General features: G+C 40.0%; 2 protein-coding genes and 2 non-coding genes across 5 annotated transcripts; 1 reads left to right on the top strand and 3 right to left on the bottom strand.

Annotated features, from left to right (window-relative positions):
- Positions 1–168: 168 nt before the first annotated feature.
- LOC112083450 lies at positions 169–2,914 on the bottom strand. Its single transcript, XM_024151477.1, has 6 exons — positions 2,810–2,914; positions 2,438–2,714; positions 1,826–2,172; positions 1,331–1,573; positions 578–1,277; positions 169–521 (listed from the first exon to the last, which is right to left on the bottom strand). The coding sequence occupies exons 1-6, from the start codon at positions 2,912–2,914 to the stop codon at positions 169–171; spliced, it is 2,025 nt and encodes a 674-aa protein (XP_024007245.1).
- On the top strand, positions 2,284–2,390 carry LOC112083651. Its single transcript, XR_002897787.1, has one exon. It is a non-coding gene; the product is annotated as a small nucleolar RNA R71 (small nucleolar RNA).
- Positions 2,915–9,914: 7,000 nt separating the features above from the next.
- LOC112083697 lies at positions 9,915–10,020 on the bottom strand. Its single transcript, XR_002897833.1, has one exon. It is a non-coding gene; the product is annotated as a small nucleolar RNA R71 (small nucleolar RNA).
- A 10,560-nt stretch (positions 10,021–20,580) lies between these two features.
- LOC18012083 (fimbrin-5) lies at positions 20,581–24,975 on the bottom strand. 2 transcript variants are annotated; one of them, XM_006395879.2, is made up of 16 exons: positions 24,947–24,975; positions 24,750–24,825; positions 24,300–24,455; positions 24,055–24,225; positions 23,728–23,966; positions 23,427–23,598; positions 23,297–23,335; positions 23,100–23,168; positions 22,894–23,010; positions 22,495–22,706; positions 22,109–22,267; positions 21,824–22,023; positions 21,529–21,686; positions 21,343–21,439; positions 21,153–21,244; positions 20,581–21,070 (listed from the first exon to the last, which is right to left on the bottom strand). In XM_006395879.2, the coding sequence occupies exons 3-16, from the start codon at positions 24,384–24,386 to the stop codon at positions 20,816–20,818; spliced, it is 2,067 nt and encodes a 688-aa protein (XP_006395941.1). In that variant the 5' UTR covers positions 24,387–24,455; positions 24,750–24,825; positions 24,947–24,975; the 3' UTR covers positions 20,581–20,815. The 2 variants fall into 2 exon arrangements, with proteins under 2 accessions (XP_006395941.1, XP_024007116.1); XM_024151348.1 differs by having other exon boundaries at positions 24,629–24,960.
- Positions 24,976–25,278: the final 303 nt, after the last annotated feature.

The following is a 25,278-nucleotide window of genomic DNA, read 5'->3' as shown; positions in this document are numbered from 1 at the left end:
GGTTTAGGTTAAGTCTCCTTTGGTGCTCAATAGAGGACATAGACTCTTCCTCGAGGTGTATTTTGTGGTTGCACAAGCTAGGAAATATCCCTCTAATGTTATCAAGGGAATACCCTATGGCTTTTCTATACTTCCTAAGCTCATGCAACAAGGCTTTCTCTTCATGCTCTAACAACCTATCAATGATGATGACAGGATAAAGTGAATTAAGGCCAAGAAAGGCTTGAGCTCAACAGAGGGCGCCTTGGTCTCATCCCAATCAGCCAAGAAACCTCCTTGCTCAGCCGGAGCTTCTTTGGTGTTCATCTCATCAGCCAGCTTGACCTCCTGCTCAGCCTCTATACCCACAGCCATACACTCTTGAACTGGACCTTGGCTTGTACTGAACCCAATGATGCTCTGAACCTCAAGGCCGCTTGTTTCCATTTCCAAAAACTGATTTTCTGAACCATGGCCTGCCTTATGCTGATCCAACACCATCTTGTATGCTTCACTCTCCTCAGCTAAGAACCCATGTTCACCTGGTTTTTTTGTCAAGGTAACCTGAAGGGGATCTTCTAATGTGAGCTCTTCTAACAGCTCATTAGCCAATTCATCCATTGTTTCAATAATGTAAGAGATTCTGATCCAAGGTGCAACTCAATCTTGCCTCCTCTCACATCAATTATTGCACCTGATGTAGCAAGGAATGGTCTTCCCAAGATGAGTGGATTCACTGGTTCCTCATCCATTTCTAAGACTATGAAGTCAGTGGGGACTTCAAAGCCTCCTACCTTAACAGATGGATCTTCAAGTAAACCTATGGGAAGCCTCACTGATCTATCAGCTAAAACCAATGATGTCTTAGCTGGCTTGAACACTCTAAAACCCAACCTTTGTGCAACTAAAAATGACATTAGACTTACTGAAGCTCCAAGATCACAAAGACAACCAGAAAACTTTAAATGACCAATGGTGCAAGGTAGAGTGAGGCTCCCTGGATCAGAAAGCTTCCTTGGATTTGTCTTCCTTTGAATTATAGCACTGCACTCATGGCTTAAAACAACCATACCTTGAAGCTCTTTTGATCTGTTCAAGATAGCATCCTTCAAAAACTTCCCAAGTTGTGGGATCATAAGGAATGCTTCTATGATTGGAACTGTAAAGTTGGTCTCTCTTAGCTGCTTATCAAACACTGCTCTAGCTTTCTCTAAGATTTGCTTCTTAAACCTCCCTGTAAATGGAAATTTAGGCTGATATGGTGGTGGTGGAACATATGGTTTCTCAGGCACCACATCCTTTTCCACCTCTTTACTCTTATCATTCTTAACAACTTGATCTTATTGCTCACTCCTTTGAGCTGCCTCCCCACCAACTTGCTCATTGTCTTCAGTGAGCACTTGCCACTTCTAAGAGTAATGCCATGAGCATATTCCTTGGGATTAGGTTCAGGTTTACCAGGTAAAGTTCCTTGTTGTCTTGATGAAGAAGCTTGATTCTTCTCTAACTCTTTGATCTTTTGTTGAATAGCCTCATATTTTGAACCCAAATCAGAGTAACTGTTTTCAACTCTTTGTTGACCTTGTAGAAGTTGCTATAGAACACCACACAAATCAGAACCCATCTGCTGTTTCTGAACCGGCTGTGGCTGACTCAGTTGCTGTTGTCCAAACCCTGGTGGATACTTGTTTTGCTGCGGCAGGCTGTTTAAATTGATGCTCTGAATCTGCTGCGGTTGTTGTCCATACCCTTATGGTTGCTGTACAAACTGCTGCTTGGGCTGATAGTTCCCTTGAAATTGGTTCTTGGGAACAAAGCTCTATTGACCTTGTTGAGAAAGGTATACTTGGTCTTGAGGATTTGCTACATTGGTGATTCTATAAGACAAGTTCTGGTTGGTGTTGAAGTTATTGTACCTTTGAAACTTTTTCTGATTCCCTATATAGTTCAGCTCCTCTTGAATAAGTCCTTCTTCATTGACATTGTCAAAAATTGGAGACTGGTCATCACATTCACCAACAAAGTGAATGGGCTTTTGAGAAGCAACCATCATCTTATCTACTTGGCTTCTCAACTCCTTAAGCTCTCTCTCCATTCTTTGCTCTTTACTTGAGCCCTCAGTTCTGTTTGCTCTTTCATAATCTTCTCCATAAGTGTCATTACTCATAGCTAAGTTCTCTACCAGCTTCATTGCTGCATTGATTTCCTTAGCAAGGAAATTTTCCATTTGAAGCTGTATCAAGTTGGTTTCTTATCTTGGGGAGGGCTACTCTATATAGGGTACTGAGTAGTGAAGATTCAGAAAACCCATGATGGGAACACTGGTTGATGTAGCTTCTAAATCTTTCCCATGCTTCACCAAAGGTCTCATTGGTGTGTTGGGTAAAGCTTGAGATTTGATTCCTTAGCTTGGTAGTCCTTGATGTTGAGAAAAACTTTGAGAGAAATGGTTGCTTACACTGGTCCCACGTTTGAATGGATCCTCTAGGTAAGTTCTTCTCCCACTGATGAGACTTGTCTCCCAAGCTGAAAGGGAACAATCTTAACTTAAAACCATCCTCTGATACCCCATTAATCTTTGTCAGATTACAGACTCTGTCAAATTGATCAATGTGATCAAGTGGATCCTCCATAGGCAGGCCATGGAACTTAGAGTTCTGCACAATGTTGAGAAGTGATGCCTTCACTTCAAAATTGTTGTTCTCAACAGGTGGAGCTTGGATTCTTTGCATGTTCTGATAAGCATTGGCTCTGTCATTAGCACCATAAGAATAGGATTCCTCACTTGAGGCTATTGATTCCTTTGCTGATTTTGGTGCTCTTGGTTGACATGAGCCTGGTGCTCATTTCTGGCCGCCTGGTTCTGATTCATCTGAGCCTGGTGCTCATTTCTAGCTGCCATGTTCTGGTTGACAAAGGCTTGTGCTTCATTCATGGCCGCCTGGTTTTGATTGTTCTGAACCTGATTGCTCTGAAGATGTGCTGTTATTTCCCTTTCTCTTCTTGCAGCTCTCTCTACCAGGCTGATGTTGTCAAAGAAAGGCTCAGCTGGTTCAGAAACTTCTGCTTCTAGTCTTTGGTCTATGTGACATAAACCTGAAACTGTAGCGCTTGAAAGTTTAATCAGTAAAACAAAAAGAAAACACTTGATCTCAAGAAAACAATCAGAGAATAATTCTAAATCCACACTATGGCAACCGCGCCAATTTATAAAAACAAGAGTTATGCACTCAAGTAGGGTTATCAATCGCCTTATCAATGTAGTATAAGAGGTTATCAGTCCATTGTGTGGTTTAGACACTAAACTATTGATAACACCTGATTTTGACCACTTTTATGGATCACTTTCAGTATCTTATGCAGGTGTTCTACTCAGTTTTAAAGGTTTAAGAGTTTTTTCCATGTTTAGGAGTTTTAAAAGGTTTTTCAGGAAACTTGGGACTTTGGAGTGCATTTTGGAGCAAAAGTACATTTTTGGATAAATTCAGACCGTCCAAAGTTTGGCAACCTATTAAGACCTTCTCACCGTCTGATCATCCCCAAATTTGGAAACATTATAGAGGAGACAACCAGCTTTCCAACACACTTGGAATCAAAACAATCCAACGGTTAGATCTCCAGCTATCATCAATACACTGAAGGCTGATCAACGCAAGCCCAGTCAAGCACAAGTGCTTTCACCCGCGGCCAGCCATCTTCCCACCGCGGCTCAAGAGGTTTCACCCTCGGTGGACCAATGTCCGAACCTCAGAAGCCCAACTAATGCCCAAGACACTTTCTGCACCCATTTTACCAGCCCTAGACACCCAAGACTTGGAGAAACACTATAAATACTCATTTTTAGGTCTTTTGTAAGGGAGCCTCTTTCTTCTCTTTGAGAGAGAAATCATTTGTAGTTTTAGGTTTTATTTTTATGCATTTGTAGAAGCTCTCCATCGCCACTCTGTCTTCAATAAGAGAAGTTTTTCTGCAATTTTGTTTCTTTTACTTTTCTTCTTCTTAGTTATAAACCGATGATGATATCTACCTCAGCCATGTCTGAGTAGTTACCTAGTTGGGTGAAAGGGTAATCCAAAGGGACCCCATGTTCGAACGACATCTAGATTTTTAGGAAAAAGGATTTCGAATTTTACCACGATTCTCCCATTCATCCAAATCTCAAAGCGGTAATTCTGGATTGATCACCCAGAATCCGATCCTAGATTTAATCCGAGCCACAAGAGTGTTGTATCTGGGTTGCCTGAACTGGATCTTATGGACGTCACCGTCATAGGAGACTGATGTATGCCTCGAGGTAGAGTCACACAATGAATCGATGGAGATCTAACAAGCTGGCCTTCGCTCTCTCTTGTTAGATCGGTTCAGGGGAAGTGAGGGTGGATCGATGGCACCACAGAGAGGATGGAGGGCTCTCTGATACAGCAAACACTAACCTCTGTGTGGAATCACACACACACAAAGGTAAGCAACTCTCTCAAGCAAAAGCTTCATAGAAAATGGCGTTATTTTATTGATAAGCAAAAAGGTATCGAACTACATAGCTGCAAGGGGACTTTATAAACATTCCATCAGCTTGAACCTTCTAGGGTTCGACTCAAATGAAAAGAAAAGACTCAAAAACCACAGGACTTGCAAAAGAAACAAAAGAAAACGGCAAAAGAAACAAGTAAACAGCGAGTTGTCTCATTTGGACACAAATAAGGAAAGTTCTACTTAAATGAATTAAAAGGAAAATAAATCTTGGGTCTTGACCGAGACTTGATCTCTGGTATCTCTGGGCTCTCATGGCTCTTAGTAACCACTGAGATGGTCTTCTATTCCTGCACAAAACTCATAAATAAAGTTTACCTGTTGTGCACGCAAAAGAGGCCATGGAAGAAGTGAGCTGTTCTTGTCGTGTGTTGGGGCGATCTTCTGCGGCCTTGGTAGTGTTGATGATGCTTGTTTCAAGTGCATGAATCCTTTCCTTGGCAGTCTATTCCTCAGCTAGCGTCTCTTGTGAAAGCTCCGGTTGATCGCTATCGGCTAAGTGTTTGGTGTTGCTTATCTTGGACTCTTGAGGGATGGTCTCCTCAGGCTTGTTGATGGTTTCGACTCCTTGTCCTGCCAAAAGAGATTTCATACCTGTTTTCGTGCTAGCCCATGGCTGATTCGGTTGAGTTTGAGCCGCGTCCTCTACTTGTTCCTCCTCGGGTGCTTGTATGAAGCTAGATACGACTAAGTTGATCTTTTCACGCAGGCTCCTGGTTCTAGACTGAGTCATGGGACCTGTTTGAAGTGTTGGGATATTGGGATCCTCATTATAACGCTCGATGACCTCATCATTCTCTCCCTCTTCAAGAGGTTTTGCCCTCAAAACTGTTTCACCTGTATCAAAAGGAGACAAATCAGCTACATTCAAACTATGCGAGATGTTAAACTCACCTGGTAGCTAAAGCTTGTAGGCATTGTCATTTATCCTCTCCAAGACACGGAATGGGCCATCTCCCCTGGGTGCTAGTTTGGCGCTCTTCTTGTGTGGGAATCACTCAGGCCTTATATGAAGCCAAACCCTTTCTTCGGGTTCGAAGACTAACTCTTTGCAGCCCTTGTAAGCTCTCCTCTTGTACCCTTCAGTCTTTTTCTCTATGTTCTCCTTGGCCTTTTGATGAGGTTTTTTGATGAACTCTCCCTTCTTCAAGCCATCTAGATTAACTTGTTCCACTTGAGGTAATGGTGAGAGATCTAAAGGGGTCAATGGATTGAACCCATATACAACTTCAAAAGGAGACAGTTTAGTAGCATAGTGTGTGGCTCGGTTATAAGCAAATTCAACAAAGGGAAGACACTCTAACCAATTTTTCAAATTGTTAGCGATAGTGTGGTTCACCACCTCGGTCTGCCCATCGGTCTGGGGGTGGCAAGTAGTGGAGAAGAGCAGCTTGGTGCCTAGTTTTCTCCAAATTGTCTTCCAGAAGTGACTCAAGAATTTGGTGTCTCGATCAGACACAATGGTCCTAGGGACCCCGTGTAGCCGCACCACTTCTTTAAAGAATAGGTCAGCTGTCTGCGAGGCATCATTCACTTTGGCACAAGGTATGAAGTGTGCCATCTTAGAGAATCAGTCTACCACTACAAATATAGAATCCTTGTGCCTGATCTTAGGTAAACCTAGTACAAAATCCATGGAAATATCCAGCCAAGGGGCATTAGGGATAGGTAAAGGAATGTATAAGCCACGAGGATGTGACCTGGATTTTGCCTTGCGGCAAGTGATGCATTTTGAACAGAATTTCTCCACATCTTTCTTCATATGTGGCCAGAAGAAATGGTCCAACAGAATGGCTAGAGTCTTGTTCATGCCGAAATGCCCCATTAGACCACCACCATGAGCTTCTCTTATTAGTAAATCTCGTATAGATCCTTGTGGAATGCACAGCCTCTTGTCTTTAAATAAAAACCCATCGTGCAGGTAGTAGGCTCCAAAGGCTCCTTTTCCACTTGACTTGTAGCTCTCAGAGAAGTCAACATCCTCTTCGTATAACCCCTTGTTGTGTTCGAATCCCAAGACCTTGGCCTCCATGGTTGAGATCAATGCATTCCGCCGAGACAATGCATCTGCCACCACATTGTCTTTTCCCTTTTTGTACTTAATGACATAAGGGAAAGTCTCAGTGAACTCCAGCCACTTGGCGTGTCTTCTCTTTAGAGTTGTTTGTCCTCTCAGGTGCTTGAGGTTTTCATGGTCTGTGTGTATCACAAACTCTTTGGAGAGGAGATAGTGTTGCCAAGTCTCCAATGCTCTCAAAAGCGCATACAGCTCCTTGTCATATGTGGGGTAATTTAGGGTGGCTCCGCTTAGTTTCTCACTGAAATATGCCACTGGCCTCTGCTGTTGATGTAACACGGATCCATTCCCTAATCCTGAAGCATCACATTCAACTTCAAACGTTACATCAAAATTAGGTAAAACTAAGACAGGTGCTTGAGTTAAACGAGTTTTAAGAGAGTTAAAAGCTCTTTATTGTGCAGCTCCCCAAATGAATGGTGTGTTCTTCTTGATAACAACTGTGAGATGGGCAGCTATTGTGCTGAAATCTCGCACAAACCGGCGGTAGAAACTTGCTAGGCCATGAAAACTCCGAACTTGGCTGATGGTGGAAGGGGTCGGCCACTCTTGTATAGCCTTGATCTTTTCTTGATCCACTTGTAAACCCTGTTCACTAACAACAAAGCCTAAAAACACAAGCTGATTAGTACAAAATGAGCACTTCTTAAGGTTGGCATAGAGCTCTTCCTTTTGAAGCGTTTTAAGAACTAATTCTAAATGCATGAGATGATCAGGTAAGCTCTTGCTGTAGATAAGAATATCATCAAAGTAGACGACAACAAATTTACCAATAAAAGACCTTAGAACCTGGTTCATTAGGCGCATGAAGGTGCTTGGGGCATTCGTCAGTCCAAATGGCATCACCAACCATTCATAAAGACCTTGTTTAGTCTTGAATGCGGTTTTCCACTCGTCTCCCTCATGCATTCGCACCTGGTGGTACCCACTCTTAAGATCCACTTTTGACAAGATTGTTGCACCACTTAGTTCATCAAGCATGTCGTCAAGGCAGGGTATAGGGTGTCTGTACTTGATTGTGATGTTGTTAACAGCCCTACAGTCGACGCACATCCTCCAAGTGCCGTCTTTCTTAGGCACTAACAACACAGGGACCGCACACGGGCTGAGGCTCTCTCGCACATAGCCCTTGTCCATCAAATCTCTTACTTGCCTCTCAAGTTCCTTGCTTTCCTCAAGATTCATTATGTAGGCTGGCTTGTTGGGAAATGCTGCACCAGGGATGAGGTCTATTTGATGTTCAATTACTCGAATGGGAGGCAGGACGGCTGGTATTTCATCAGGGAAAACATCCTTGAATCGTTCAATGAGAGCTTGAATCTCTGGGGTATGTCTAGCTCCTTCAGTGAGAGCTTGAATCTCCGGGGTATGTCTCTGGGCTCTCATGGCTCTTAGTAACCACTGAGCTGGTCTTCTATTCCTGCACAAAACTCATAAATAAAGTTTACTTGTTGTGCATGCAAAAGAGGCCATGGAAGAAGTGAGCTGTTCTTGTCGTGTGTTGGGGCGATCTTCAGGTGGTCTTCTGCGGCCTTGGTAGTGTTGATGATGCTTGTTTCAAGTGCATGAATCCTTTCCTTGGAAGTCTATTCCTCAGCTAGCGTCTCTTGTGAAAGCTCCGGTTGATCGCTATCGGCTAAGTGTTTGGTGTTGCTTATCTTGGACTCTTGAGGGATGGTCTCCTCAGGCTTGTTGATGGTTTCGACTCCTTGTCCTGCCAAAAGAGATTTCATACCTGTTTTCTTGCTAGACCATGGCTGATTCGGTTGAGTTTGAGCCGCGTCCTCTACTTATTCCTCCTCGAGTGCTTGTATGAAGCTACATACGGCTAAGTTGATCTTTTCATGCAGGCTCCTGGTTCTAGAACGAGTCATGGGACCTGTTTGAAGTGTTGGGATATTGGGATCCTCATTAGAATGCTCGATGACCCTCATCAGAGACGAAAGTTACCTACGGAGGATACGTAAGCGAAGATGGATTCCGATCTACAAAGCATGATCTTGTTCTAGCATAAGAGCGAGAGTTAATTGCCATGAACAAGTGATTAGATGATTAGGGTGACGAGAGTTGGCTAATCATACATGTGTATATCCTAGTTTCAGAGTCATAGAAAATCCATGCCTAAATTCCTTGTGTTTTAGAACATGAACCCTAAAGATGAACCTTAAACCCAACGCTGTTTTTCATATAGTTTTCAACCGATTTTTATTTCCAGCTTTTTAATTCTCTACATAATTAGATTTAGTGACAAACCAAAACCTCTTTTTATTAGATTAGGTTTACGATTGTTTTTAGCATCAGTTAGAAGTCATCAACACACATATTTATTCAATCCATAAGTACTACTGTGTTTGATGTGCACTTGTAGCTTGTCTAGGGTAAAACTTGTGTTGCCCACTGCACTCACATCAAGTTTTTGGCGCCGTTGCCGAGGATCTGTCGCTGTTGACTTGACTTCTTAATCTAATTTTAATCCTAAACCTCAAGATTTCGAATTCTGCTGGAGATTTTCTAAGTCCTCTTTTTATCTTTGCTTTCTTTGCACACAGGTGCATAAAAACTAGGAGAAATCATGACGCCATCGTATTTCCCATACACGAGATTGACAAACACGAAAGAGCACTTAGGAAACTCAGACAAAGAACGCTCAAGATGGCCAATCCTAATGTGCATCAAGAAGATCTTTTAAACCGTGATCAGGAGGATCACATTGGAGATGATGACCATGATTCAGTTCATGGTGATGACCTAGATGCTGCCCATGAAGAAGATGGACAGCCACAACTCGATGAAGAGGGAAACCGAGTCCCTCTAAATCCTGCTCAAGCCACTGATAATCAAAGGAGACAAGACCAGGCCGATGTTGAAGGAAGAAGGTATGATGAAAACATTGTTCCACCAGTTGTTAGAGAAGCCAGTCGACCAATACAACTTGCCAATCCTGCAAGAAGACAGCCTCGGAATAGACTCATTACCGATTTCGATGCACCTCACCAACACTTCCAAAATCGATCAGCTATTCAAATTCCGGTTCCAAGAGAAAATCATGAGATAAAACCTCAGATTGTTTCTTTGGTAAAGAAGAACCAATTCCATGGAATCTCTACTGAGCATCCAATGGACCACATTGATCTTTTTGAAGAAATCTTTGGAATGGTGAGAACAACTCCAGAAACTGTGGACTATGTGAAGTATAAGTTATTTCCTTTCTCTCTAAGTGATAAAGCTTTTAGATGGTTAAAATCTATGCCATCTGATTCTATTACTTCATGGAAAGAATGCAAGTCAGCTTTCCTGAACCACTTCTACACCAAGTCAAGATCAAACCAGCTGAGAAACAAGATACAAAGTTTCCGACAAGGCCCAATAGAATCCTTCTATGAAGCCTGGGAACGATTCAAGGAGTATGAGAGAGATTGCCCTCATCATGGTTTCTCAGGAGCAAACCTGCTAAGCACCTTCTACAGAGGACTTCAGCAGAAGTACCAACTTTCTCTTGACACTGCCAGCAATGGAGATTTCAGTTCGAAAACCATACCACAAGGGAGAGAACTCATCGAAAATCTAGCTGTAGCTAACAGCAATAACAACCCTGAGTACGACAGATCAAAGAAGACTATCACTAGTCATGAATCAAGGGAGATGGCTGAGCTAAAAAGCATGGTAAGTCAACTTCTTAAGTCTCAAAATAAGAATATACATGCTTGTGATACTGCTGTAGGAAATGAAGAAGATGGAAGATATGAAGAAGATGGCATGTACCAAGAGGAAGAAATCAATTTTATGTGAGCTCAGGCATACCATAACCGATTTAGTCCAGCTTTCAACAATAACTTCAGGAACTCTGGTGCCAACTTCAACACTCTCTCATACAGGAATCAAGGAGCCGAGAACCAGCCTTATCCGCAGCAGCATACGAGTTTGCAAAACAAGTTTCAAAATGGGAACTATGGGGGGGGGGGAACTTCCTACAAAGACCACCTTTCAATCTTCAACAAGCACAGACCAGCTCATTAGAAGCAACCCTTTCCCAGCTAAGCAACCAGATAAAATCGCTTGAACAAACTATGGTGCAGACTACTCAAGGCAATGAGAAGTCAATCATGGAAATGGGGGTGAAGATCGATTGTATTTACAATGACTTGAAAGGGAAGCTCGAATCTCTTGCAACCCATGTCAAGAAGTTGGAACATCAGATAGGTCAAACTGCAGATTCAATGAAGAGACAACCAGGAGTCTTACCAGGAAGAGTGGAAGATAATCCAAAGAAGTTCTGCAATGCTATGACAGCAGTTTTAGAAGAAGAACCTGTCGCAGACTCTAAGAAAAAATCGACACCTGAACCTTTCATGAAGGACTCTGAAACCGAGCATGAGAGAAGCCAAGTCATTCCGGTTAAGGTACCCAAACGCTTGCCTGACCAAAGACTCAAAAAGTCTAAGGATCCAGGGCGTTTTTCCTTCACTTGTTCAATCTTTGGAATTGAATTTTCAGATTGTTTATGTGATTCTGGTGCTAATGTGAATGTCATGTCAAAATCTGTTGTTGAGAAGCTTAGTATAGGTACATTTGTCCCATCTCCAGTGAGGATAATCTTTGGTGATTCATCTCAAAAGAGAACATAAGGAATGATCCAGGACTTGCCACTGATCATTGGAAACAAAATAATCCCAGCCGATTTTCAAGTTTTGGAGATGGACAAAGAAAAAGACAGACCTTTGATATTTGGTCGCCCATTCTTAGCTACTGTAGGTGCTGTTATTGACCATGCAAATCGCTGTTTAGTTTTCTTGAATGTGGACAGAAAAAAGTTCTATAAGACCACACCAGACACATCTCCAAATCGAAAAGACAAGAACAAGGAGAAGGTGTTGGATGACAAAAAGGAACTAAAAGCACTTGCATCCAGGCAATTTGAGAAGATCAAGATAGTGGTGCCACCAGATATCAGCAAGGAGAAGGAGAAAAATCTTGAAGGATTTGTTGAGAAGACAAAACATGTCTTCAAGGATGCAAAATCTTTAAAAAAGGAAAAGAGATTGTGATTCAAGATAAAGGAAATCCAAATTTCAGACTAAGAAGGATCCCAAGGACTCTTAATTCAAGGGAACCTGTCTCTTCCAGACTAAGAAAGATCCCAAGGACTCTTCATTCAAGGGATCATGTCTCTTCAAGGGATCCTGTCTCTTCTTCTCAATCTTAATCCTGCCAAGAGTCTACCTAAGAGACTTTAAACAAAAGAGCTTAATGGGAGGCAACCCATTTGGTATGATTTTCTTTTTATTTCTTTTTTATTTGATTTTTATGCATTTCAGGCTTTCATAAAACCCAGAAAAACCAAAAACATTTAAAAAAACCAGAAAATACAAAAAGATAGGAGGAGGAAATAGGAAAATGGGAGAAACCGGGAATTCCCGGAGTACAGTTCACTGTGACCGCGATCAATCCAGCCGCGGCCAAGTCCATCGCTGCCGCGGCTGCGCGGGTCTCACCCACAGCCGACCCCTGTTTGGTTCCCAGGTGAGTTTTTCCCTGTTTTCCGTAAACCGGAAATTCAATTTCCCATTTTATTCTGGGACTTAACCGGGAAGTTCCCGAAGCATAATTTATGTGTTAAACATGCCAGGTAAGTCTTCTAAACTTTTAAAAATAAATTCTTCTTAGGAAAAATACCTTTTTAAAAGAAAAAGAGGATTTAAAAAATTAAAAAGGTCTTTCTCTTCATCTTCCCCAACAAGCTTGGCGATCTTGAGAAAAAGACAGATTTCAAACTTGACAAATCCTTTCCAAATTTTCGAACATATCTCACTCTTTTTCCAAGGAGATTTCAAATCTGTCATCACATAACACTTTCATCAAGGTATGAGCTCAAATTTCTCACTTTTTCTTAAGAACTCAGATTTAGGGTTTTCTTAAATAAGTAGAAATTCACCTTAGGATGATTGGAGATTATCTTTGAACTTAAGACTAGACTACTGGGTAGTTTAATTGCATGATTAAATACTTAGACTATAGAGATTTGAAATTTTCGAAAATCTGAGATTTGAGACTTTGAGCAAATCGAAATTTGGAGATCTGTTTGATTCAGCTTTGCAAATCTGGATTGTTTGGTTCTTGTTGATAGAAAACCAGATTAGATTACATGTGAGTGAGCATAAACATCATCCTGATTCAGAAATCTCATGTGTTGAACATCAATATATCGAACTTGACCAGAAATTCTCAGATTTTGTAATGTTTGATACATTTACATCAATATATCGAACTTGACCAGAAATTCTCAGATTTTGTAATGTTTGATACATCTATCACCATTTTTCTTTTCTATTATTTTAGACTCTTTTGCTTTTATTTCACCATCTTCTCACCAACTATTTCACACTGGGTATAGTGTGATTTAACTCTGGAGGAGGATGTTTATTCGTACTAATCTATTTTTCTTTGTTTCTAATTCTGCAATTTTTAAAAAATTTATATGCTTATTAAAAGACCTTGAGTATTTTTCAGGAATGTTTGACACAAAACTATGATGAGTAAGACCCATGTGCTTCTAGACTTTGCATGCTAGTTTCTTTTGTGGTTAGTACTAGACTAGGTGGTAGCTAGAGTACTTGCACTAGGAACTCCCACCAGAGGATCTCTATTCATGGAGACTTTTTCTGACAGGATAAACTAGCTCATTTCACTTGAACATAATCTTTACATCTAATTTTCTCATCAGTGGTTTTAGCAGGCATCATGATATACATCTAGGACATTTTCACCTTATTGTTACCACTCTTTGCTGTCCTAGATGGCCAGTTCATCTTTAGTTGGTACCACACCCTTTACCCAAACCTTTATGTTTAAACCTCATGCATTCTCTCTTAAGTTTATACCGACAGATATGTGCAAAAACGCTGGAGAGAGAGGAGCAACATGGTTTTCAGTCACTCAAGAAGAAGACTAAGGAAATTTGGGAAAATGGAGCATCAAGAATCTATCAAAGCTTAATGGTGCCTCAAAAAGCTTAAATTAAGGTAAATTTCGAGCTTCCTAAGACTCTACATCCAAAGGCATTTTTCCCTTTAAAAAAAAAAACGAAAAAATGAAAGGAAAGGAAAAACAAAAAGCCTAAAAGAGTCTAGGTTGGCCAAAATTTTCTGAAGCAAGGACTACAAGAATTCATTTGTGAGCATTGGTTTTAAAACCTAGACAAAAATCCAAATCTGGGGGAGTCATGAGGAGAACCTGAAGAAAGAAGATCAAGAATCTTAAAGCAAGAAGAATGTGACTGGAAACTGTGGATATCAACAGCTCCACCCTCTCTTGCTGTTTTGCATAATGTCTTGTCTCTCCAGAAAAGGTAACCCTAAACACTAAAAACCTCACCTTCTAAACAGCCATTTCGAATACCTAGCCTTGATTGCCTTGCTAAAACTACTTTTGATGAGAACCACTGGAACTTATAAAGAATGTTAAGAGCTAGTTGACTGGAGGATAGGTTTAAGTATGTAGATTTTTGCATGACGGATCAACGAACTAGTTATGCTTGTGCTTTGGTGAGAATTTTCTAGACTATCCTTGATTTGAGCATAATGAGTAACTCTGGTTTAGAAGCATGGTCTCTGAGATTATGTGAGTTCCTGCGATTTTTTCAAACCTCTTTTCTAGGTTCAGATCTTTGGTTTTGTTTGAGGACAAACAAAAGTTTAAGTCTGGGGGAGTTGATAATACCTGATTTTGACCACTTTTATGGATCACTTTCAGTAACTTATGCAGGTGTTTTTACTCAGTTTTAAAAGGTTTTATAAGTGTTTTCCATGTTTTGGAGTTTTAAAAGCCTTTTCAGGAAACTTGGGACTTTGGAGTGCATTTTGGAGCAAAAGTATATTTTTGGATAAGTTCAGACCGTCAGAAGTTTGGCAACCTATGAAGACCTTCTCACCGTCTGATCATCCCCAAATTTGAAAACATAATAGAGGAGACAACAAGCTTTCCAACACACTTGTAATCAAAGCAATCCAACTGTTAGATCTCCAGCTATCATCAATGCACTGAAGGCCGATCAACACAAGCCCAGTCAAGCACAAGTGCTTTCACCCGCGGCTAGCCTTCTTCCCACCGCGGCTCAAGAGGTTTCACCCCCGGTGGACCTATGTCCAAACCTCAGAAGCCCAACTAAGGCCCAAGACACTTCCTGCACCCATTTTACAAGCCCTAGACGCCCAACACTTGGAGAAACACTATAAATACTCATTTTTAGGTCTTTTGTAAGGGAGCCTCTTTCTTCTCTTTGAGAGAGAACTCATTTGTAGTTTTAGGTTTTATTTTTATGCATTTGTAGAAGCTCTTCATCGCCACTCTGTCTTCAATAAGAGAATTTTTTCTGCAACTTTGTTTCTTTTACTTTTCTTCTTCTTAGTTCTAAACCAATGATGATGTCTACCTCAGCTGAGTAGTCACCTAGTTGGGTGAAAGGGTAATCCAAAGGGACCCTATGTTCAAACGACATCTAGGTTTTTAGGAAAAATAATTTCAATTTTTAACATGATTCTCTCATTCATCCAAATCTCAAAGCGGTAATTCGGGATTTATCACCCAGAATCCGATCCTAGGTTTAATCCGAGCCACGAGAGTGTTGTATCTGGGTTGCCTGAACTGGATCTTATGGACGTCACCGTCTTAGGAGACGAAAGCTACCTACGGAGGATACGTAAGCCGAGATGGATTCCGATCTACAAAACATGATCTTGTTATGAAATGAGAGCGAGAGTTAATTGCCATGAACAAGTGATTAGATGATTAGGGTGACGAGAGTTGGCTAATCTTACATGTGTCTATCCTAGTTTCAGAATCATAGAAAATCCTTTCCTAAATTCCTTGGGTTTTAGAACATGAACCCTAAAGATAAACCCTTTTTTTCATATAGTTTTCAACCAATTTTTATTTCCAGCTTTTTAATTCTCTGCATATTTAAATTTAGTGACAAACCAAAACTCTTTTTTTGTTAGATTATGTTTACGATTGTTTTTAGCATCAGTTAGAACTCTTCAACACACAGATATCTGTGGATTCGATCCCTAAGTACTACTGTGTTTGATGTGCACTTGCAGCTTGTCTAGGGTAAAACTTGTGTTGCCCACTGCACTCACATCAACCATGTGATCTCTTCTTAATCCAAGCAATCAGGTTATGTTTGATGGTAACAAGTTACAAATGAAACTAAAACAAGCTTAAACAAGTAATTAAAGATGAACTAAAACAAGCAAATAGCAAGTGATGATGATATGAATATGATAAAGGCAAGGTCCTAGACATGATAGTTGATTAGGGTGCATCAATGCTAAACTAGAGAGCTAATTACAAACAATCAAGCAAATCCAATCAACTTAGAGCTTTAATCTAGACTAATCCTCTCATGAAGGTATTAATCTCTATACTAATCAACTTTTAAACCAAATTTCCATGTGAAATATGAATTAATAAGCATTATGAATCAGTTTTAATATGTCATTTATGCATTAAACAATCATTCCCATGATGAACAAAGCATAAACTCTAACTAGCTTGGTTCAGGCCTTTCATCAAACACCTCTTGGGTGGTGAAATGCCTATGCTCTAGATCAAAGTGATTATCAGAGATCTAGCCTTAAGAATAGCTAGTTAGAGAAAGGAAAATGCATGATCTAACTCCTAAACTCCCTAATCTAACATCTTTTCACCCCAATCTATATATCTAAGACCTTATAAGAAAACTACTCACTAATCATAAGTACACACTTGATCTTTTGCAAGAAGTAATGTAAATCATAATTAGAAGCTTTGAATGAGAAGAAAAAATGATTAAATGCAAAGAAATACTCTTGAATCTGATTAAGAAGCAAGGATATCTCTTAAACACTCAAAGGTTTCACAAAAGAAGCAAAGAAAAACAAAGATATCATAAAAAATAATTAGGGTTTTTGCCCAAAACATATATATAGTGAAGCTGGTCAGATTGGGTCAGCCCGGAAAAAACCAAGTACTGACCCGGTCTTCTTGGATATCTTGAGTGACCACCTTGGCTTGGAAGAGTCTATGCCGAGGTGTTTATGGCGAGGTGGTGTGTAATCTGGGTTGAGAAAGATGAACACTTTAAGAACTTGCATGGATCTTTGGCCTTGATCTTTTCTTGGATTTAAACCCTTGGAGAAGACTGTTTGTGAAATAGAACACGTGACAAAAGACCTCAGTATGGTGCATGTCGAGGGGTAAGGTCGAGGCATCAGACATTTCATTCGGATATGAAGACCTCAGTATAGATATGGTGAAGGGTTGCATCGAGGTTTTGGACGTTTCATTCGGATATTCACCTCGGCCTAACTGTACCGAAGGAATTAGGCCGAGGGGTTCTTGTTCAGTAAGGCCTCGTGATGGTCATACCGAGGGGCAAAAGCCGAGGCTGGCTGTGACACTTAGTCAAATTTGTGAAAGCTAATGGATGCATAAGCCTTTATACTTAGTCGTTTCAAAGCTTGTGTCTTCAATAAGGGATGCCTCGGCATGGTTTTTGGGCGAGGTGAATGGCCGAGGTAATGCCCAAAAATTTCGTGAAATGAGCCTCCGTATGGCTGTACCGAGGTCTCTAAGTCGAGGCTTGCCATGACACTTAGTAAAAATCATGAAAACTTGTGGATGCTTTGCTTTGACACTTAGTTGTTTCAAGGTTCATATCTTCACAAGGGATGCCTCGGCATGGATTAGGACGAGGTGATTAATCGAGATCTTGCCCAAATCCTTTGTAAAAACAGCCTTGGTATAGCTGTACCGATGCGTCCATGCCGAGGTATTCAAAAACACTTAGCATAGTTGCATCTCTTGAAACCCGAACTGACATGTTTGTCTTCCGCTTCCAATAACTTTCAGCTCACAATTCCAAATTACTTGAAACAAAATCCACAGGAAAGATAACTCAACCAGCTCAAACTTTGGTGAAGAACCCAACTGCATCCGAGGAAAGCAAGGTCTCCCGGACGATCGATCTTTGAGGCACACCGGAATGATCCGGAAATGGTTCTGAGATATGTCCTTCTTCCGATTGCATTATCTAACAGCTCACAGCACCAAATCCCTTGACTTTAAGCTTTATAGAAACTAGATTCAATTCTCTCAAACTTTTATGAAGGCACCGGAAGCCAGATTAGACGGGAAGGCTTTCTGGTAACAGCGTTTTTAAGGAGTACAGGATTGGTCCAGAATGAATGTGAGACATGTTCGTCTTCCGTTGGTCATATCTTTCAGCTCACTGCTCCAAATCCATTGATTTTAACTGTTATGGAACCTTGACGCAATTATCTACATCTTTTCCGAAGACTTAGGAAGCTGAATCTGACAGGAAGAGCTTTCGGTAACTCAATCGTTGGAGTGTATCGACACAGGAGATTTTTGGCCGAGGGTTATGCACGCGGTACGTGTTTTGGCCGAGGTTATCTTCTCGCGGTACGGTTTTTGGCCGAGAAAACACTGCCTGTGGTATATGTTTTCGCCGAGAGACTCCAAAATGCCATTTTCACTATTTTTGATCCTTTTTTCAGCATTTCTTCACTTGGTTTCACCTCTTTCACTCCAAGTAACCTCCAAAATACCTGTTTAACACTCAAAACAATGCAAGGACTCACTTGAAACTAATGCAAACTTCTAAGTCCTAAAATAATGCCTAATTACCTAAAATGCATGCATGAGACCATGAATGTGGACCAAATATGCACACTAAAATGAGTCATTTTATGAATATATCATAAATCACGAATAAGCATGTTTCTAGGGAATAGTCTAAAAGCACACAGTCAACTTTCATCGATTTATGTTCACCATTCCCTTTAAAACGTATTTTTTTTTGAAAACCGTTTTTGAAAAACATTTAAAGAAAACACGAAAAAACGTAAATAATGCAAGACTCGTGAAAGAAAGGTGGTTAGAAAAGGATGAAATTCTCCCCCTGACTTAAATAACACTGTCCTAGTGTGAAATAAATCCAGTTTGGATGAGAAAAATGCATAATTGTATGGAGAAAGGTAACCAAAATAAAACTTACCTGGACGCGGGATGCAATGAATGATGCAGATGTTGGTGGAATGCATTAGGGGATGGTGTTGATGATGCAAATGATGCTAGGGTGGACGAATGATGCATGAACTTCGAATCGGGATGCTGACGGGAATGAACCGAATCGATGCGGGAAGATGCGGGAATGTGCTCAAAGGTGATGGGAGGTGGTGGGAAGTGGTGGATGGGGTGGAATGAGACATGGTGAGGTGAAATGGGGTGGATTGGGTCGAGGGGTGATGTGAACGACCATTGGTCGCGGTCTGGGCCCATGCGACCGCGGGAAACTTGGTCTTGGTCACGGATAGGAATCTGGGACCATGGTCGACCTCTTCTTGGCTGTGGTCCGATTGAATGCGACCGCAACCAGCTTCATGCTGCCAAATCCAGCTTCTCCTTGGTTCATGCTAGGCTGAGCAATTGGGAACCAATCTTTCTTTTTGGTTTTTTGATTTTTTTGTTTTTGCTTTTTTGATTTATAAGAAACACCTGAAACTAAGAAAAAGAAAAAGATCAATAGAAAAATAAAGAAAATCCTAAGGAAAAACAATACCTAAATGGATTGCCTCCCATTAAGCGCTTCTGTTTTAAGTCATTTAGCTCGACTTGGTGTAAAGAGTGGCTCAGTTCGATGAAGACCTTGTCCTCAAACAAGTCTTTTTTTGAAATTTCTTGTTTTTCCTAGCAGGTTCTTCGTCACTCCAAAGTTTTGCTTCAAACACTTCTTTTGCAGGATGTTTTCCTACTCTGCTGTTAAAAGGAATAGCATTAAAGCAGCTGTCCTTGTCAACATTAGCAAATAAAATCCTCTAGTTTGTCCAATCCATGATGGCTCCGACAGTTGCTAGGAAAGACCATCCAAGAATGATCGGATGTGAATCATCTTTAGCCTTGACAATATTAAAATCGACAGGAACAATGCAGTCTCCTATCCTCAAAGGAATGTCATAAGCTACTCCTTTAGGTGTGGCACTGGATTCATCAGCTAGGCTGATCATTGTTCTAGTCCTGCGCATGTGCTTAAAACCAAGCTTCAAAGCAGTTGTTTTGGACATCATGTTGAGACAAGCTCCGGAATCACAAAGAACATGGTTAAATCTTTCACCTCTAATTGAACAAGAGATAAGAAATTGACCTTGAATTTCGATTTTGTGGAGTGTTCGAACAAGTCTTCTTTATTTGGCATGATTGAAAAAGTCTTCCATCTCAGAAATAGACTCCTTGCTCTCACAGAAGTAGCCAATCATGTAGTCCTTGCAGGCTTTGCCGAAAGTGATTCCTTGAGGTAAGCTTCGAACCACATTGTTGAAGTCATCCAGCTTCTCTTTGTTGATCTTGTTGGTAAAGTAGCTGCATTCTTCAGGTTTTTGGAGATGGATGGAGTAAACAGCAACATCAGGTGATGTTAAGTGTCTGGCTCTCATGAAATAAGTCTAGATGGTCTCTTTAGACTCTATACTGTATCTAAAAAAAATTTGCAGACAACGAAGCTTCCAGACATTATCAAAACTCATGTGAGCAAATATTGTCTTAACAAAGTTAAACTCGATAAGCTTCTCCCTAGATATGCTATTGGTTATCACTTCAAGATCTAATGAGTCGCTCCTCTGATGAATATACTACATTTGTATCTTCAACAAACAGACCATACTCTTTATCTTCAGAAAATCGTTCTTCATAATCATCTTCACAAGATAAAACCATGTTGCAAGGTAGTGGCTCATCTTCATCTTGAAATTCTTGAGTGCTGATAAAATAGATCACTATATTCCACCTTGTATTTTTCGTTTGTATGATGTAATGGAAAAGTTTCAATGAAAAAACCAAATTACATACCAGAGAATCTGCACAATCACCACATGCATCTAACAGTAGATGACATCATACTATTTCACCATTGTTCAACGACCAAAAAAATGTCTAAAAGATAAAATAAAATAGATCTTTGACAAATCAAAAAATGAGGTTTAAGTACACAGTACTTTTACATTTTGTGTACAAAGCCCTCTTAGTTTGTATACATCAAACCAGTTGCTCCTTTTTTACTTCTTTCTTTCTTTGAGTTTCTTTGTCTCATGCATTGCCAATGAAAAACTTCAATGCTCAAACTTTCAAGCAAAAACCAAAAAAGAAAAACAGCGATAAAATTACCATTCAAACTCTTTATGCATCTTTATTATCCTTACGATCCACCTCATCTGCATCCTCGTCTGCCTTTGTCACCAATTCTAGATCTTGAACGCTAGGAGTGGACTCAGAAGCTTCATCGAGGGCCAAATTGGAGATTTCACCAGTAACAGAGCTTGCATCGCCTTCATCTGCGGCATCTTCTGAGACATTAGACTCGGTGTCTGATTGTTGCTGGAGGCTCCAGTACATGATGCTGGCCGCCAAAATAAGCATCATCTTTTGATTCACCTGTTTTACACAAGTGAATTGACTCAGAAAATAAAAACATTCAACCTGTTTCAACATCGATATATATATACATATCTCTTACTTCTATGATATCCTCAGGCAACAAGAAAATGGAGCATCCGAGCTTCCTTGCAACACTGATGATGTATGTGGCATTCAACTTTTTATCCTCCTCTGTTTAACAGCCAAACAGACGATTAGCTGGAGAATAAAAAGCTTCTAGCAACAGTAGGGAAGAAACACGCAATAAAGTTGAGATATCATCGTTTTACCTGTTTCTCCACTGGTAACGAGGCTCCAGTTGACAACTCTTGGCTCTACCGCAGTCAGAAGTTCCAGAAAGAAGATTCCACTTGACAGATTCTTGTCCTAAAATCAGACAGGAGAAACCATTAAACCGTTAGGTTTCTGAAGATGGGTCTCCGTGAATCACATCCACGTACTTCATTGACACTTACCCTGAAGCTCTCAGCCTGTGAAGTTCGACCCACTCTCTTCACTTTCCTATTCGCCCAGTTCAAAATATCTGCATCTGTAATTTCTTTACCTTGCGAGTGGGATCTCAAGTTCTTCAGAAGTTGGAGCATCGTATATCTCATTAGTTGCCACAAAAATGCTGCAGAATCATCAATGGTAATTGACATTACATATTGTTCTACCTATTAGAATCAACTTATGAACAACTAAGAAATATCTTAAGCTGACGAGTCTGATATATGGAAGTGCATTAGCTTGACTTTCAGGAGAACTCACCGAGAAGGAGTTTCTTATTTCCTTGCACGATGTCATTACCAGCTACATTGACAAGGGAGAAGCGGAGTTCTTTGCCAATCTTTATAACTTCATTGCAGTTCTCAACCTTTTTGAATGGCATTTTAATGGGAGGTTTATTTGCGTGTTTCCAGTTGACCGAGCCAGGTGAAACTTTGTCAAGAACTTCAAGAAGAACCCATCTGAATAAGATAAGGTTTAGATACAAGCAGATTTAACAAAAAAAAATAATGATATCACGTCCTCAAACAGAACTCCATAGCTCACCCATTCCTAAGATCCTCAAACACATTGTTGACATAAGTGGCAGTGCCAAGACTGTTAATCCAGAGACGGAAACATCTTTCTTCTCGTGAAGTTTCCACATCATCTGTCATCATCTCAGCAAATGACGTCGACTTTGAACTGTCAACAGTCAACCCATTCCTGCAACAAAGAAAATAGCACTAGTAAAGTAGCAAAAACAGAAATCATTATCAGCTTCTGACTCATTTGGAACCCTGTTGAAACAATATCAAGGCATAAACAAATGCAAAGAGTACCACATTTTATTACGCAAAAACCATTGAAATTTTGTGATAATTAATAACCTAAAAACCACAGGAAAGATTAACTCAGATTGTTTAAAGCAAACTGTCAAGTTTGATACTGACCTGTGTTGAAATATTTGCGCCACAAAGGCAAGGTTAAGATTTGCTGAGCCGTCCACTATATCTTTAGGAGAAAGGTATCTTTTACAATCCAACTTCTCAGCCTGCTCAAGAACCTTTTTCGCTCTTTCTGTAGGGTCTTTGGTCTCTAATGCCACATGTGTACTGTGTTCTGGAGCAAGAGCATTAAGGAGGTATGCATATGCCTCGCCGTCCTGAAAACAAAAAAAAAAGCTAAGGTTATGATCATCGAGGAAGTGGACCATAATTATTATAAGTTTCTAAACAAATCATGGACATGTATCTAAAAAAGGAAAACAATATGCATTACTATCAAGACAGTTATAAAATAAGAGTAAATAAATGTTATTGAGGACAAAGGTTAAAGCAGGGCCAAGTTACCTTCACATCAGAAGAAAAATTTGTAACCTGCTTTTCATAACCAGCTTTCTTCAAATGAAAATTCATCCATTTTAGCAAAACTTTTTCGGGAGCCAATCCCATGAGCTCCTCCGCATCCTGCAACGTCAGGAAGATTTTATGTAGTTTCAATCTCATGACAATAAACACTCAAAAGAAAGCATTGAAAACACGTCAAATATAGTAACCTGAGTGTCGTCCACCAGTTGAAAAAGTGAAGGAGTTTTCTTGAAATTCAGATCAGCCAGCATTTGAATCTGATATTTTATCCCAAGAACAAGAAAAAATAGGAGTCAACATTAAACCAAAATGAAACATCATATGATATCTTATGAACTGGAAAAGTAATGTGACGCCTAGAAATGGAAACGCTTAAGGTGAGTACCTTGATAATCTGAGATATCAACCCAAGTACGAGATATGGCTGCAAAGAAAAGGAAAAATTAAAATTGGAAGATCATGGAAAGAGAGGAACAAAAGATGGATCTTCCTTATTTCTCAGGGAATTTACTCACTCTTCCTTCAGCTATGTCCTGTGTTCCAATGTTGACCACTGTGCAGCCAATTGCTTTAGCAGAATTGAGACCAAGAGTAAGATTCTCATTCCTCTCCCATGGGTTAAGCATTTTCTTTGTGTTGATAGCTCGTTCGTCGATGGTCCCAGGAACGGCAACATTTATAAGCTTACTGCAATAAAAAAAAAAGAACAAGGATGACCAGTTGAGCAATTTCAAATTGGACAGTGAAAAAAAAACAAAACATATTAAAAATACTACACTAAGTCAAAGGATCCAGGGAAGAAAAGCATATACATACCACAAAAGAACACCATCTTTAACAAGATCAAAGAATGCATTCGTGGCGGGATCAATAGGAAGATAGTTCTTCAAGAAAGGATCATCTCTCAAGTAACTATTGATATGGGAAACATAGGAAGCCTTCTCGGATTCGTTAATGGCATGGTGAACCGTTGTAGTGCTAGTTTTAAGGAATGAAGAAGAACCTTTAGATCCTCCTGATTTCTCCACTCCTCGGGCTTGCACACTCAAAAAGGCCTACAAAACACAAATCATCGATACATATCACTGTAAAAACAGGTAGAAATGACTTCTTGATCTAAATCTTCATACTAAAGGAACTCACCCGAAGAAAGGTCTCGAAGTCGACTTCATCATCGACATTGGAGTAAGACTTGTCCAGTACAGATTTGATCTCACCCTCATTAAAGGTGCCGCTAAAAGCGTTCAGCTTTGCGAAAACAGGTGGTAAATCTCCAACAGTGAAACGATCCAACAGGGTTTTATTCGAATTAAACTACAATGCACACCAATCAAAAGTCAAAATTGTATACTCCTGAATCAAAAAGAAAACGATGTGATGTAGATTACCTTGGATTTAAGGGTGCGCAATTCAACTTGTGTAAACTGGCTCTGTAACCATGGATCAGAGACAAGAACACCAACGTAACTAGACATTTTTTTTGTTTCTAATCGTTTTTCTCCTCGGAATAATCAAAGATCAGATAGAGCCCAACACCGAAATCCCTGCAATAAAAAGACATCCTTAATCGAACAGGAACCTCGAGAACCAAAGAGGAAAAGAATGGAGAAATCTGAGAACCATTAAAGGCCAAAACTTTAACTAAAACAGAGGATTGTACAAAATTAAAGGCCAAAAATTTAACAAAACAGAATCGGAATCGGGAAATTATGATTACACGCAAAGCAACGATTTTGAGATAACAACGTGCGTTGACGCATCGATCGCATGTAATGACGATAACAGATAATGGTTTTCAAATAGAAAATGGGATGATCAAAATCTTCTAAAGATAGGACCTTTCAGAGAAGACGAGATTGAATGTGATTCGTGTTTATATCTCGGCGGGATGAAATGTGAAGATGATAATATGACCTGAGAGAGATAGAGGATGAGATTAAATGAATGTGATTTTTAGCGTTTCTTTTTAGATCAAAAACAGTTTGGCGTCAAACAAATCGGCGAGACGATGAATCAAAGTTTTTGAGAGCACGACCTGCGACAAATGGAAATGATATGACACCGAGACAGAGTTGGAGAAGAAAAAGCGTGAGGGTTTCTTTCATTTAGTACTCACCGATTAATTAAATTAATCATCATTCTTACAAATTTCGTGGGAATTAATGGGGGGGGGGGTTATTTTCATGTATTTTTAATTATTTAAATCTCATTGTTAATAAATATAAAAACTAGTTAATTTGTCTGCGTTTATATGTTTATCAAATATAACTAACTAGGATAGTATTCGTGCTGTGCACGGATTATTGTTATCATTTAGTCCAATATCATAAAATAGTATAATGACTTAAATAGTATTTAGTAGTTGAT

The sequence above is a fragment of the Eutrema salsugineum genome, unplaced genomic scaffold (genome assembly GCF_000478725.1).
Source record: "Eutrema salsugineum unplaced genomic scaffold, Eutsalg1_0 scaffold_6, whole genome shotgun sequence".
Taxonomy (NCBI): domain Eukaryota; kingdom Viridiplantae; phylum Streptophyta; class Magnoliopsida; order Brassicales; family Brassicaceae; genus Eutrema; species Eutrema salsugineum.
This window is presented reverse-complemented; position numbering and strand designations above follow the sequence as displayed.

Coding starts and splice junctions, on each gene's coding strand:
- LOC112083450 (XM_024151477.1), bottom strand. CDS start 2,914: ATGAATGAAGCACAAGCCTTTGTCAACCAGAACATGGCAGCTAGAAAT. Junction 2,173..2,437: donor CATTCAAACGTGGGACCAGT/GTAAGCAACCAT, acceptor AAATCAATGCAG/CAATGAAGCTGGTAGAGAAC. Junction 1,574..1,825: donor TAGCAAATCCTCAAGACCAA/GTATACCTTTCT, acceptor GGTGTTCTATAG/CAACTTCTACAAGGTCAACA.
- LOC18012083 (XM_006395879.2), bottom strand. CDS start 24,386: ATGTCTAGTTACGTTGGTGTTCTTGTCTCTGATCCATGGTTACAGAGC. Junction 23,599..23,727: donor AAAGATGGTGTTCTTTTGTG/GTATGTATATGC, acceptor TTTTTATTGCAG/TAAGCTTATAAATGTTGCCG. Junction 22,268..22,494: donor GCGCAAATATTTCAACACAG/GTCAGTATCAAA, acceptor TCTTTGTTGCAG/GAATGGGTTGACTGTTGACA.